The sequence below is a fragment of the Carcharodon carcharias genome, chromosome 30 (assembly GCF_017639515.1).
Source record: "Carcharodon carcharias isolate sCarCar2 chromosome 30, sCarCar2.pri, whole genome shotgun sequence".
Taxonomy (NCBI): Eukaryota; Metazoa; Chordata; class Chondrichthyes; order Lamniformes; family Lamnidae; genus Carcharodon; species Carcharodon carcharias.
Window position 1 is genome coordinate 16,217,394 of NC_054496.1, and position 14,225 is coordinate 16,231,618.

The following is a 14,225-nucleotide window of genomic DNA, read 5'->3' on the forward strand; positions in this document are numbered from 1 at the left end:
TTTCTCATGGGGCGCACTGAAGCTTAGCAACCCTCCATAGCAACAGAACGTGTCAAATTGCAACACGACCATCGAGCATTTGGTTCACTTTTGCTGGAAGAGAGTATCCAAATCAATGTGTGTGTGAAACAGTGCTGCAGCCACAATTTCTTTACCCACTGAAACACTGTTGAACCCAGTCCTTTGCCCCATTACCCCATCAGCGGACAGCGACAGTGGCTACCGATGTGGTGCAACTGGCAGTATTGCGCGTGCACAGTTTAATTGGAAACCCGCTCATTGTATCCGACACTCGCACCACCAGCAAGTAAAACTGGAAATGGGGGTGAGGGCAAATAGAATAGAGTGAGTCTTCTCAACGTAGGTTCCTTGTTCAAACTGGAAATGGAAACAAGGATATGTTCTTGAAATTATGCAAAGTGCTATATTACTTAAATGGCAGCCTCAGCAAGAGCAAAATGCTCAGTGGTAGAATTTAACTTGGGGCCCACAAAACAGGGCACTTGGAATGGGCTGCATCACACTTGATCTTTGCTATCACTTGCTCCTGTATCCAAAATTACCTCTTTAGTTGCTTCTTTGTCCACGCCTTTCCAAAGGAATCGACCTGTGACATTGAGGTAGAGTGATTCAGAGCACCTGAGAAGAAACACACAAGGATGGCTTTTAAATCTTCAATGTAATACAGCAACAGCTCAAAAGATTTATCTTTTCTCCTTGCCTCTTTCGGTTAGGTACATAGACATTGCAGTTATTCCATTGTAATTAACCCTCTGCTTGCCAATGTCCAATTTGACGACTTGGTATACGTTGGAGGTAATAGCCACAAAGACCTCCAAATTTGGCCTCCTCTTGTGCTGTAACCAATCTGTGAAACGATGGCTGTCTGAATTCAACCCCAACGCATTCCTGACTGATGAAAACTGCCAGAGGATGGGACTGCCCTGTGAAGAGGTCTCACTCTTGGCTGATGTGAGATGGATAGGGTAGTGTCAAGCTGCTCTCCATTTACTCTGCCTGTTCTCTGGAAGGACAACCACCTCTCTTTTTTTTCTCAAAACCCCTAAATTGGCTCAATTGTAACAGTCCGGTGAAGAGGTAACAAAACAGGCCCAATAAAATGGAGGCAAATAGCTGGAATGTGAGCAGGGGAAGTTCAGGGTTTTGGAAATCAACCACAAGATTGGAAGGTGCCAGGTCTAAATGCATTCAGGGGGAAACTGTAATTAGCCTCATTCAGGAGGCTAAAATCGAAATGCTCTGTAGGGTTGGTAAAAGAGGGAAAGTATTGACAGAAGTTAACACATTTTCGGACTGCTCGTGATAGGTGGGTGAGTGGGATGATCCACTGGAATAGTTTAATTATCTTAGGGACTTTGGAGTTTTACTGGTCCTATCCCAGCATTCAGAAACCATAGCTTATAAAAAAAGGACTGCACTAGCTTTAAGCAAAACATGAGTTTTACATGTTCAGAGAGGTTATGATAATTGTGCCAAAGCACACAAGCTCTGCTCCATTCCTGAGTTTTTGGCTTCCTCAGAGTTTCTTCAAGGTAATAGGTATTCTTCAAGGGGTAATAATTAAGAAAAGAAATAGCTTTCAGGCATCAGCATCCAGCATGATCGTGTGAGGATCTCTTATCTCAACATAATAAACGTGGGTCTAGTTGAGTTATAGTTTTCCATCTCAGGATTACTGATTTGAATCTTCGATGGAGAATTAATCACTATCACATCAGATTGCATTTATTTTCATTCACACCCTCAAAAGGTGCTGGGTAATAGAGTATAGGCCGACCATACTGAATTGTCAGAAAAACAAAGCTTCATTTGAAATTATACCACAGAAAGGAGATTACATTTTCTGATATTACTGTCTTTTGGATGCGATGTTAAATCGAGGCCACGTCTGCCTGCTTGGCTGGAGAAATCCCATGGCACCATCCCAAGGAAGAGTTAGGAGAGTTATCCCTAGAGTCCTAGCCAACCCTTCAGTCAACATCATAAAAAACAGGTTATCTGGTTATAATCAGACTGTTGTTTGCTTCGAGCAAATTGGCTGCTTCCGACATTATAACAGTGACTACACTTCAAAAATGATTCATTGGCCGCAAAGCACTGAGACATCCAGTGGTTGAAAAAGTGCTAGATAAATGCACGTCTTTCTTTTCTTTAGAAGTCAGAGGAGAGAAGTAGATACACATTGTGTACTATGTATCATGCACTATTCAGCTTCCTGGGGTATTGTACATGGGGAGATGATACTAGGAAGCAATAATTAGATCACATGATGGAAACATAACAGTCCCTCCAAAACCATGATCAAAATGATTGATTTTAGTATTTCCCTAAAACAGCCTATGTCAACATGTCACACTGCAATCAGACCTTCCTACCAGTGGGGGTGCTGCAACTCCTCCAAAGGGTAGCAGACTGCAATTACAGCCTGGCACGTTCTATGCAGGCAATTTTCGTTCAAAACGTGGCCAGAGGGATTTGAAGGGAAGTGAGTGCAGATGTGGAGCATTTTTAAATAACACAATATGGGTGATATCATATGACAAACATCAGGCCTGGAAAAAAAATGGACCAGGCTCAGAGGTGAAAAATAAAAGATATCATTATCAGGTCATTTAACTGTGCTTTTTTTTTTCATTTGTTCAATTATTGTGGGGTGTGTTCTGTGGGTGTGGAACTATAACAGTAGGTCATAATTATAGAATAATAGCTAGCTAACAGCAAATTATAAGGTAATTTAACTGAACTGCTCTAATGACAAACTGCAACCACGAAGTAGGTTATAATCGCCAACATGGAGGGATGGAATTACTGTACTACACTCACCATCAGGAGCTTTTCCCTTCCACCCCATCAGTTGTTTAAAATCAAGTTTCTTTTCTCAATGCAAAAGGTGCAGTAGCAGCGAGAGAGCTGGCACACTGCGGGAGAGGCAGTGATTAAGACCATTTTTAATTGTGGCTCAGCACATCTCTGGCTCCCGATTTGTGGGATCAGATCACTTGCAGGGTCGGCCTGGATTAGTTGGTAGCGCCAGCTTCCAACCAAGTCAGAAGGTTAGAGGTTAAAGCTACATTGCAGGAATTGAGCGCAGAATCTCAGTGGACACTTTGGCTCTCCACTGAGGCAGCGCTGCAGTGGCTGGAGCAAGGTTTGAATCTCCAGACTCGGAGGCAGGAGCGTTACCATGGAGACAAGGCGGACACCTGGTAAATTGCTATGTCGACATTTCCCATTCAATTTTACTATGTCAACTGTCACCATGTAGTTACAAGCAGCTAGGTGGCGCTATGGAATAACTTTCTGAAATCACTCCCAACCCCATCATCTACAACAAACATCATACACGCAGCCAACATTTATCATCGAGAGAGACAAGAGTTATATTGTTAGAATAAACTTTACAGTGAATGTTCTCAATAATAGGATAGGAGAATGACTCAGCAACGTCATTATGTTTTCAGTAACAAGTGTTATCGAGCATAGGAAGCTTCCGGATCATTTCAGCTTGAATTGGGGAAACGTTTGCATTTATGTAGCACCTTTTTGATCTCGGGAAGACCCCAAAGCACTTCATAGCTAATCAACAAGTGTAGTTGCTGTTCTATTGTAGGGAAATACAACAGCCAATTTGCCCATAGAAAGCTCTCGCAAACAGCAACATGACTACCAAATCAATCTGTTTCATGATGTTGATTGAAGGATAAATATTGACCTGGCCACCAGGATAATCCCCCTGCTTTACAACACATTGTGTCATGAGATATTTTTACATCCACATGAAGGGGCAGATGGGGCCTCAGCTTAAAATCTCATCTTAAAGTTGGCACCTCCAACAGTGCAGCACTCTCTCAGTGCAGCACTGGCTTATCAGCCTAGATTACATGCTTAAATCTTTAGAGTGGGACTTGAACCTACAATTTTCTGCTTCAGAGGCCAGAGTGCTATCCACTGACCCAAGGCAAGAAGCCAACAATACAATTCATAGAATCGGTCTTGCTTAACTTGGCTAACAGGTGACCATACAGGTGGACACTAGTAGTGATCAGAGAAAAAGCATTTTGAATTATTGAACCGAGAGTAAGACACCCAATATTCTACAATATCAGAGCAATGAAGTGCATTTTAACTCTTAGTTATGAACAAAATGGCAGCATAACTTCTCCCAGTTACGAATAATTGCAAACTGAAGCTCTTGGAATAGGAACAGTTATATATTCAGCCAGAAACATTTAGGATTAGGATGGCATGAGCTGTTAAACATGGATTCTTTATTATCTCTTCCTAGTAGACTCCCTCTGCTGGTACATGGTAGTCTTAAGCAGACAAAATACATAATGCAATTTTCAAAACACTACAATTTCAGAGGCACTTCTTTACACAGAGGGTAGTGGAACCCTGAAACGTTCTTCCCCAGAAAGCTGTGAATATTAAGGGTTAATTGAAACTTTCAAGACTGAGATCGATAGATTCAAGGGATATGGAGCTAAGGCAGGTAACCAGGTTGAGGTACAGATCAGCCATGATCTAATAGAAGATCAAAACAGGCTCGAGGGAGAATGAAGGCCCTCTTTCTGGTTTTATACAAGAGAAACAAACAATTATTTCAAAACCGAGAAATGCTTGAAAAAGAAATGACATAAGATGTTCAATTTAAGCAATTTTAACAACAGCACATGAGGCCTTAATTCAAAATCTAAATCACACAAAATTACGAGGTCACCAGTTGGGAAGTAGTGCGGGAATCTTGGATACATTTACAGAACCGGGCTTATGTGTGCATAACTTGCCCTAGCTACAAGTCAATCCATTAACCTTTAGCTGAGAATGAGGGAAATCAGTTAGAGAAAAACTGAAGCAAGTGTGTTCCTAGTCACAATCTATGGCACAGTACTGTATGAAAAACTGTATGCTATACTGTATGAAAAACTACATTTCATGACCAGCAAGGGAAAAGTACCCAATAGTGAACAGAATTATTTCTGGTCAGCAGTGTTATAAATAACCTGTGTGTGGGCACGTGGAGTATTATACCCCCAAGACCGCCAAAGCTTGCCTTGTTTAATGCTTCCCCAACCTTCTGAACAGGAAGTGTAGGCACAAACCTTAGTTTTGATTTATGGGCCATTACGGACTAGAGTTGCCAACTCTGGCTAGACGTATTCCTGGTGCTTCATTATGTGACCACCAACTGCTTTCTTTTTCCATTCAAATTTCTTTTTAAATAAACTAATAAACCACAGAATTCAAAGAGACTGGCAAAGCTATTTTGCCGCTGTTGGGAAATTAATCTTTCATTCCTGGAGGCTCCAGGGCAATCCTGGAGAGTTGGCAACCCTAATTTTGGACCTCTGATCCCAGGAAAGCAGTAGCCAAAGGTGTCCCATTACCTGAGCTGCTTCTTCGGGGGGAGGTTTGCTGGATCACAGGCAGGAAGGGCTGCTTCAGCAGGAAGGCTGGCAGTCGACTGAAACAAGCAGAGAGTTTAAAAATGAGTGAGCGCGATTAACCACTGCCATGACAAAGGTTTCACATGATACTACTGTCTGTTAAAAGATAGGCTATTGATTTGCGAACCACAGTAGCTGTGGCCGGGCCACATAAGGAGATATAAGAGGCAGAAGCTCAATCAAAAATGTAGGTTTTAAGGAGCATCTTAAGGAAGGAGGGGGGTGGTGGGTGTGCTGTAAATAGGCAGAGAGGTTTAGGGACAGAACTTAGGACCTTGGCAGCTAAAGGCACGGCTATGAACAGGGAAGCCATTAAAATCCAGGATACGCAAGAAGCCAGAATTACAGGGGTGCAGAGACCGGAGGGTTGAGAGGCTGGAGGAGGTGAGAGAAATAGGGAGAAGGCCAGGCCACAGAGGGATTCGAACACGTCAGTTAGAATTTTAAAGTCAAGTTGGTGCCGGAGTGAGAGTCCATGTGGGTCAGCAGCCACAGGGGCTGATGGATGGGGTTAAGGAGGGCAGCAGAGTTTTAGATGAGCTCAGTTTTAGAGGGTGCAAGTTGGGAGGCCAGCCAACACAGCAGTGGAATACTTGAATCTATTGTGACTACAGTATGCGCTATATGCAGGATTTATACATCAACACGACGAGCTTCATTCAGCTGCATCTTCCTCCCTTGTGCCCTTCACCATAGAGAAGGGCGAGAGCAGCAAGGTTGTGTGAATGTCATCGCCTCTCACGTTCCCCTCCAAGTCAGCTTGATCACATCATTGTCAATCCTTCAAGTGTCACTGGATCAATGTCCTGGAATTACTTACCCAGGTTAAACCCTCGTGGAAACATCACCAAGGAGGCCACACCACCTTCCCAGGGCGGCAAATATCAGCCTCACTCCCATCGGATTCAACTCCGATTTGGAACACCGAAGGTGATTTAAAATCATTGCAATGCCCGTGTTTATTCAAGAAAGAAACTGGATTCATTGAGCCTCAAAAGCAACATCAGGTACCAGTCCAGTGCAATGAGATTGATCAAAGCAACTGGTCACTGGAGGAACTGAACGTGACAGGCCTCAGTGACAAAATGTTGAGAAACAGATTAACAACAGCTCAGGAGGCCTTCATTCAAAATTTAAATCACACAAAATTATGAGATCGCCAATTGAGATATAGTGCAGGAATCTTACATACATTTATAGAAGGACTTGCGCATGCATGACCCAGCCCAAAAGAGACTGGTCTAGGTAACGGGGCCTTTTTATGACTCACATCTGCTTAAATCAAGAAGCCAGCTTTCAGACACTTCATATTTTCACTGAGCTCACTGCAAACATGTAACTTGATACACATCTGTTTTCACAATAACACTTACATTGAAATAAAGTAGTGAGCAACAGCAGGTCATGGGTGAGTTGCAATCTTCAAAAAAACACAGCCTATAGGAATTACAGACCCTCCAATACCCCATACCCCCCCCACCTAATTAACGAGACAACTGTATTTCTTTGACACGTAGCCCAGAACAGCCCAACTGGTAAAAGACACCTCCATGTTCAGGCCTCACGTCCTTCCTAACAACCACCCCCACCCCCCAACGCCTTTTATATTCAATAAGTTAAACATGGCTGCTGAACATTGCCACTTCCAGTTAGAACTGTGGACCTCTGGAAATTTTCAAGCCAAGCCTCATGTTCATTAAAAAAAAAGACTGGTTTCCAAAATGTTACTTGTTTGATTTATTTTCATTTCTGCCCATCCAGATTTGACTAGGACTCAGGATTTGAAGCAACATGATGAATACATCAGGATTAAATAAATACCGCCTCCCTCGCACCAACATTGGCTGGATTCCACCTCATATTTACTCTAATAGAGACCAGAACCGTTTGCTAACACAGGGGGCTCCTCCCCACCCCCACTTGCACACGTGGAATCTGAACCACGCAAAATTCAAATGGAGGAGACCAGAATGACAACTTTTCACTGCACTGTCATACGAAGGGACAATAAGCACTTGGAGCCAAATGCAAAATAAAAAAAATGGCTCCTTGTCTTAAAAGTTACAAGTCTTTACAGACCTGTACCTTGTGAGTTTTCAGTTACCATTTTTTTTTTTTTACACAAGGCACATTTTTTTTTTCCCCTCAACCCCACCACCCCACCCAAGGTTATAAAAAAAAGGGAATTAAGCAAAATTCTGCAGATTATGATAGTAACATATTGGAAACACACAAAGTTGCAGGACCATGGGGGAGTGATGGTAATTGGATAGCCCCTTTCAGTCACAAAGGGACGAATGACCTCCTTCTGGGCTGTATAATTCCCTGATGGAAAACCCTAGGCTGCTGGTTGTGTGCTTAATTCCCTGCCTTAACAAGTGCAAGTTAATACCCGTGCGCCCCCTCTCTTGTGCTCCAATGTGGGAACTTACAGGGATTCAGCAGTATATACAAAAGATATGAAATTCTACCCCACTGGATTGACCAGCTTACCTGGTGTTCTCAGCCCCTGTGGGGGTGTTGGGTCCACTTCCAGAAGCATCTGCAACAGAATTGATTAGGTTGGTTCTTGCGTATTGCAAAATCACATACACTGCAAAGGTCATGTTAAGGTGGGAAAGGTCACCTAATGACCTAGATTTGGGAGGAGGGGGTGGGGGGTGGTGGGGGGGGGGGGGGGGGGGGGGGGGGGGGGGGGGTGGCGTAGAGGGGGTTGATTTTCCAGTACATCAATCCCATTGTCTGATGCATGGAAAAGACATCAACATATTTCAGGCCCCTGATCCAGTTAACTGTTCATTTGAACATATGGGCCTCCCTCCAACTCCCTCATCCTATACAAACAGGCTGGTCACCTCCAAATAGCTGTTCTGCCAAAGCACTCTTTCGTGGAACACTGCAGTGCGGGGTGTTGAGAACATAAGAGAAGCAGTAGGTAGGCCTAGCAAGCCTGCTCCGCCATGAATAAGTGACTTATCTACCTCAATTCCACTTCCCTTCCTTATCCTTGTACCCCTTAATCCCCTAGAATCAAGGCATTGGCACAACAATGGCTTTATAAAAAGTAATTTGGTTCATTTTCACCTCAAGTCCAGGGAAACGAGCAACCGGAGGTGAGAAAATATTTTAGCTTTTTGTATCCAGCATCACCAAGCCAGCTTGAGCGTGCATTAGATGCAGGTAAAGCGCCCTCTATTCTGCAATAATAGTCTCTTGAGTATTGCTGAAAAAAAGAGACATGTTGAAGCTTTTCAACTTGTACTCATCAGGACACTCGCAAGGATACCAACATAAGGGGAAAACAACAATTTATACTGTACATGAAGAGTGCTGATTGGTTGGCTCTAAAAGGATGTCAGCTAGATGGGTTTTTACAACATTCGATGATAGCTTCACGGGCATAGTTACCAAGTTTCACAGCCATAGTTACCAGCTTTCAGAAAGTTTATAATTGAATTTAAATTCCACCAGCTGCCATGGCAGGATTTGAACCTGCATCCCCAAAGGATTAGCCTGGGCTTCTGGGTTACTAGTTCAGTGACATTACCACTATGCCCCCATCATGTGGTATATGATTAGCCAAAATGCCATCTTCAGTACACGGTGTTCTCATGGTTGATACAAATAAAGTTGGATGAACGCAGAACAGGAGTAGGCCATTCAGCCTTTCAAGCCTGTTCTTTCAATCGGCTGATCTGTGCCTTAACTCCATTTACCCACCTTTGATGCCTTCATGGAATAAAAATCCATCAATCTCAGCCTTTAAAATTTCAGTCATTTCCCAGCATCACATCATTTTAGGGAAAAGGGTATTCCAGATTTCCAATGCGCTGTGTGGGAACTCCTGAATGGCATGGTTCTCATTTTCAGATTTTCCCCATTATTCTGGGCTCTCCCATCAAGGAAAAAGCTTGCTGCTATCAACTCCAAACAAACCCTTTCGCCATCTGCAACACCTCAATCAGACCACCCTTCAAAATGCTACATTCAAGGCTTTTGCAATCCGTCCTCATAATTTAACGCTTTCAGCTCCAGTATGACCAACTTGGTGTCAGGGGTTAAGCCAACGAGGATACCTTGCTGGAACGGGTTAGCAGTATGACTGAGGTCAGTGGACGGAGCGTGAGCCTGCGAAGATAGCTTGGGGGGGTGTGGGGGTGCGGAGGGGAATGTGGTTTGAGATCAAATGGATTCAAGAGGCTTCTTCACTTAAGCCCATTCTGTAACCTTGTTGAAAATAAAGTGCAGCCTGAAAAGAGTTCCTGTATAGCACACTGGACGCTCCAATCTAACTTCACTTTGATGAATCTATCTACACAGTGAAAGGTTTCTTAGCATCAGCTTTCGGCAAAGATCAACCAAGTTTTTTTATTGTCAGGGTAAGATGATGGGTGGAGTTTTCCTGCACCCGCCCCCCCCCACCCCCACAGCAATGGTTAAATTGGTGGGCAGGGGGTTGGGGGGGTGGGGGGGGGGTGGAAACAATGCGGCGGGAGCTGAGGAATTGGCGCCCTGAGGGTGGGTCACCACTCCCACCACAGGGTCGGCGCCAAACCATTTTGTGTCCTGTCAGTGGGACGCAGGTGAAGGCCCAACAGGAGTTACCCCCACCCCCCCGTCAGATTACCCGCACTGCCAGCGGGATAATTCGCTGGTCCGGAACAACGTGTCGGACCGACCTGCAAGGCAGCCTGGGGCAGCACGCAGAGATCAGCAGGGGAGGACTGAGGCCTCCATGTGTAGCAGGGTGGGGCGGGGGGGAGCATCTACATGACGTGGATATTCTAACTTCAGGACCTTTCAGGAGGTGGATCTCCTCCTTCAACTGTGGGTGAGTTGATGCCTTTTAAATATGGGGCACCATCCAGCCCGCCCCTCAAAATATCAGGAAACCCCTGAACGCATAATTAATTAGGCCAACATCACGCGATATAGCGTGAATTCCCACGGCAGGAATCTCTCTCCATTCCGGCTTAGCTCTGAAATGGAAAATTCCACCGTTGTTGGCTAAACAGTCATTTTTTTAATTAGATCATGAAGTAACCATTACCCAACATTGACTCAAGGAGTGTTTTTCCAATTAACAACCAAACTGAACATCATTGTAACATCATATTCTAGTAAAGGAATGCTACTGTCACATATCCTCAATAAACCGCTGGGAGTACAGTATACTATATGCCACATAGATGTCCCCTACCTACCCTGTAGTTTTTGCTTTGAACCATTTGAATTTGTTACCGTGGCAGCAGCTGAAGGGTAACATTAATTCTAATTCCATACCTTCCAGATCCGGAATCTCTCTCGGCCGGACAAATTCCGGCTTCAGGACTTCAAACCACCAGAACAGCTCAGCTACAAACGTCAGGATGTTAATCTGTCAGGAAGAGAGAGAGAGAGAGAGAGACAGACTTGTCAGTCACGTCATGAATGAAAAACATCTTTCTAATCTTTTCCATCACAGCATCAGACAAAGCACAGAATGAGAAATGGTTTATTGGCCTACCAAGCCTGCCCCTCCTTTAGGCCATGTAGGATCTACCCTTTTAATTGAGGGAAAGTGACAAATGCTTTCTCCTTAACTCTCTTAAAAGGGCAATTGAGCAAAACTCCAGATTAATCCCCAGAACGCTGTGATTTAATGCCTGGCCTTTAGCTCTCCAGAGACCGACTCCTACCTCATCAGAACAAGAAACATCACGTTCCTTTGTGACCTTGACAAAGATGCTGTTCCAAGTTAACATAAATGCATCATTATCTGTGTTGGCCATTCTTAAACAGTTGAAGTCTCGGAAGAAACTGGAACAACAACCGAAGATTAGATTTCTTGGGAGCTGCCTGCACTGTTACGTTTCAGAATGAAACTTTAAACTGACGCCCCATCTGCTTCTCAAGCAGGTGTACAAGATCCCTCGACACAACTTGAAGAAGAGCGGAGAAACTTGCCTGATCGACATTTGTCTCACAAGCAACACCACAGATTAACCTGCTCGTTCATCCTGTTCCTATTTAACAGGCCTGGCTGTGGGCGAATTAGAATCGTAGAATGGTTAACAGCACAGGAGACCATTCGGCCCATTGTTTCTGTGCTGGAGCATCTCTTCCAGCTCCACTCCTCCATAGCTCTGCAAATGGAGGGCCTAATTTGCCTATTGTAATTGTGACTGTGCTTCGAGAGTAGTTGTCACGTTTGGAGTGTCCTGATAACATGAAAGGCTCCACACAAATATAGTTCGTTTCATGTTGCTAATTCAAGGTTGGCTAGAATTTAAATTGCTCTCTCTCTCTCTCTCTCTCTCGAGAGAGAGAGAGAGAGAGAGACGGATGAGGAGCTCAGAAGGCCAACGAAAATATTAACTCAAGGACATAGAAACTAGGAGCAGGAGTAGGCCATTCAGCCCTTCAAGCCTGTTCCGCCATTCACTATGATCATGGCTGATCATCCAAATCAACAGCCTGCTCCCGCTTTCTCCCCATATTTTTTGATCCCTTTCGCCCCAAGAGCTATATCTAACTCCTTCTTGAAAACATACAATGTTTTGGTCTCAACTACTTTCTGTGGTAATGAATTCCACAGGCTCACCACTCTCTGGGTGAAGAAATTTCTCCTCATCTCAGTCCTAAATGGTCTACCCCATATCCTCAGACTGTGACCCCTGGTTCTGGACTCCCCCACCATCGGGAACATCCTTCCTGCATCTACCCTGTCTAGTCCTGTTAGAATGTTATAGGTTTCTATGAGATCCCCCCTCATTCTTCTGAACTCCAGCGAATATAATCCTAACCGGTTCAATCTCTCCTCATATGTCAGTCCCGCCATCCCAGGAATCAGTCGGGTAAACCTTCGCTGCACTCCCTCTATAGCAAGAACATCCTTCCTCAGATAAGGAGACCAAAACTGCACACAATATTCCAGGTGTAGTCTCACCAAGGCCCTGTATAATTGCAGCAAGACATCCCTGTTCCTGTACTCGAATCCTCTGGCCATGAAGGCCAACATACCATTTGCCTTCTTTACCGCCTGCTGTACCTGCACGCTTAAGACAGTTTGCAGCTGGAAGTGGCGTTTTAGAAGATCATTTTGGAGTCTTTTTGAAAGATTTATTTGGAGTGTGCTCACCTGGAGAGCAGCACAGGACAAAAGAGCTGCGTATACTTTTTAAATTTACTATTACTATTGTAAATCTAACCTGCAGCTGACATGCGAAAAAGATAGAAAGAACCTGCATTTCTATCACACCTTTCATAACCTCAGTATGCCCCAAAACGCTTTACAGCCAATGAAATGCTTTGAATTGTAATCGTTGTCGTGACGTAGGGAATGCAAGAGATAATTTTGCATTCAGCTAGCTCCTTCCGCAAGCAGCGGAGATCGTAACCGGATATACAGGCTCAATGACCAGGGCTTCTCAGGTGGTGGGGTTTCCCTTCTTGTCATCCGGAGAGTCGGCAGGGAACACATCACCTGCCTCACAGCCGCTTCATGCTCCAGCGAGCTGCCGATTGGCTGCAGGCAGGACTTCTGCCCCTCAGCTCGGGAGGAAGTCCTGCCTTAGAGAGCTGCCGGTCAACCTGACTGGCCGGCAACGCCAGCCCCTGCTTCAGCGAGCAGGGCAGCCCCTACAGCCTAAAGACCGGGATTCCAGGGAGAGGTAAGTTTTGGGGGTCTCAGGGCAGGAAGGTCCTGGGGTTACCAGACCTTAGTTGGGTGTGGGTGGGGGTGCCCAAAGTTTAAAGAGGACTTCTGTGGAGGCCAGTGCCCCACCCACCACCCGAGGCCTGAACCCTGAACCCGATTATTTTCGGCCTCCCCCCACCCCCATACCAGGAAACTCCTTCCGCCAGCCTAAAAAAGTTGAGGCTCAAGCAGCAGATGGCTCTCAAATGGTCAATAATTAGCCATGCTCCAGCACAGGCCCAACAGGTCTCAATTGGGGCAAGTGCGGATGGCCTGGCAGAGGCCTCACTCACCCCAGTGAAAAAGTGGCAGGGGTCGGGGCAGGTGGAAACCCAGGAGGAAGCCCATCGGAGGGGTTTTACATTCACCACCACTGCCCCCACCCACCCCCCCCCCCCCCCCCGCCCCCCCCACCCCCCCCGCCCTGCCCCCACCCCCCACTGCCTCCCACCCAGCGCTGACAAACCCACCGGCAGGGGAGCATAAAATTCAGACCAACGTTTCAGGCCGGTTGCCTTCAGACAGAACGTTCTGACAAAGAGGCAACACCCAAAAAATTAACCCTGTTTCTTCCTCCACAAATGGGAGGCCCAGGCCTGAGTACTTCCGGCATTTTCTGCTTATTTCAGATTCCCAGCATGCACAGGGGTGTGTCCTTTCGTGATGTTGGCCGGGATAAATAAGAGGTGCACACGCGTCGGGAAAGTCAAGCCAATTTCAGAACTACACCTCCCCGGTTTTCAAGCTCAGTTTTGGTCTCTTGAACAGGCTCCACTTCCTGTCAAACAGGGCAACGAGTTATTTAAATGTAGGCCACATTCGAGTTAAACCTTCAAAACTAAATCTCAAATATTAAAATGTGGTTTCTATTAAGGGAAACCATCTGCTACAGGATTTGCCTCAGCATTTGGCAATTCAAACTGTGTTGACACTTAATAACATTCAGCTTCTAACCTGGAGCACAACTGAATATTTACTGGACCCAACAGTAAAGTCGTGGACGCCATTTGGTGGTACAATTGGTTACATTATACTTGCTCCCCTGATGTCCCAGTCTGTAATGATGGGGAGCTGGACGT

The 14,225-nt window shown here is 45.2% G+C and overlaps 1 protein-coding gene across 3 annotated transcripts in view; it reads right to left on the reverse strand.

Annotated features, from left to right (window-relative positions):
• The window catches only part of camsap3 (calmodulin regulated spectrin-associated protein family, member 3), a 210,603-nt gene that overhangs the window by 28,808 nt on the left and 167,570 nt on the right, over positions 1 to 14,225 (reverse strand). For 2 of the 3 annotated variants that reach the window (XM_041177235.1, XM_041177238.1), the window contains 4 exons: positions 10,752 to 10,845; positions 7,962 to 8,010; positions 5,409 to 5,485; positions 564 to 639 (listed from right to left, as the gene is read on the reverse strand). In XM_041177235.1, coding sequence (XP_041033169.1) covers positions 564 to 639; positions 5,409 to 5,485; positions 7,962 to 8,010; positions 10,752 to 10,845 — 296 coding nt within the window. The remainder of the gene's footprint in view (positions 1 to 563; positions 640 to 5,408; positions 5,486 to 7,961; positions 8,011 to 10,751; positions 10,846 to 14,225) is intronic. The other variant, XM_041177237.1, reaches the window with a different exon arrangement.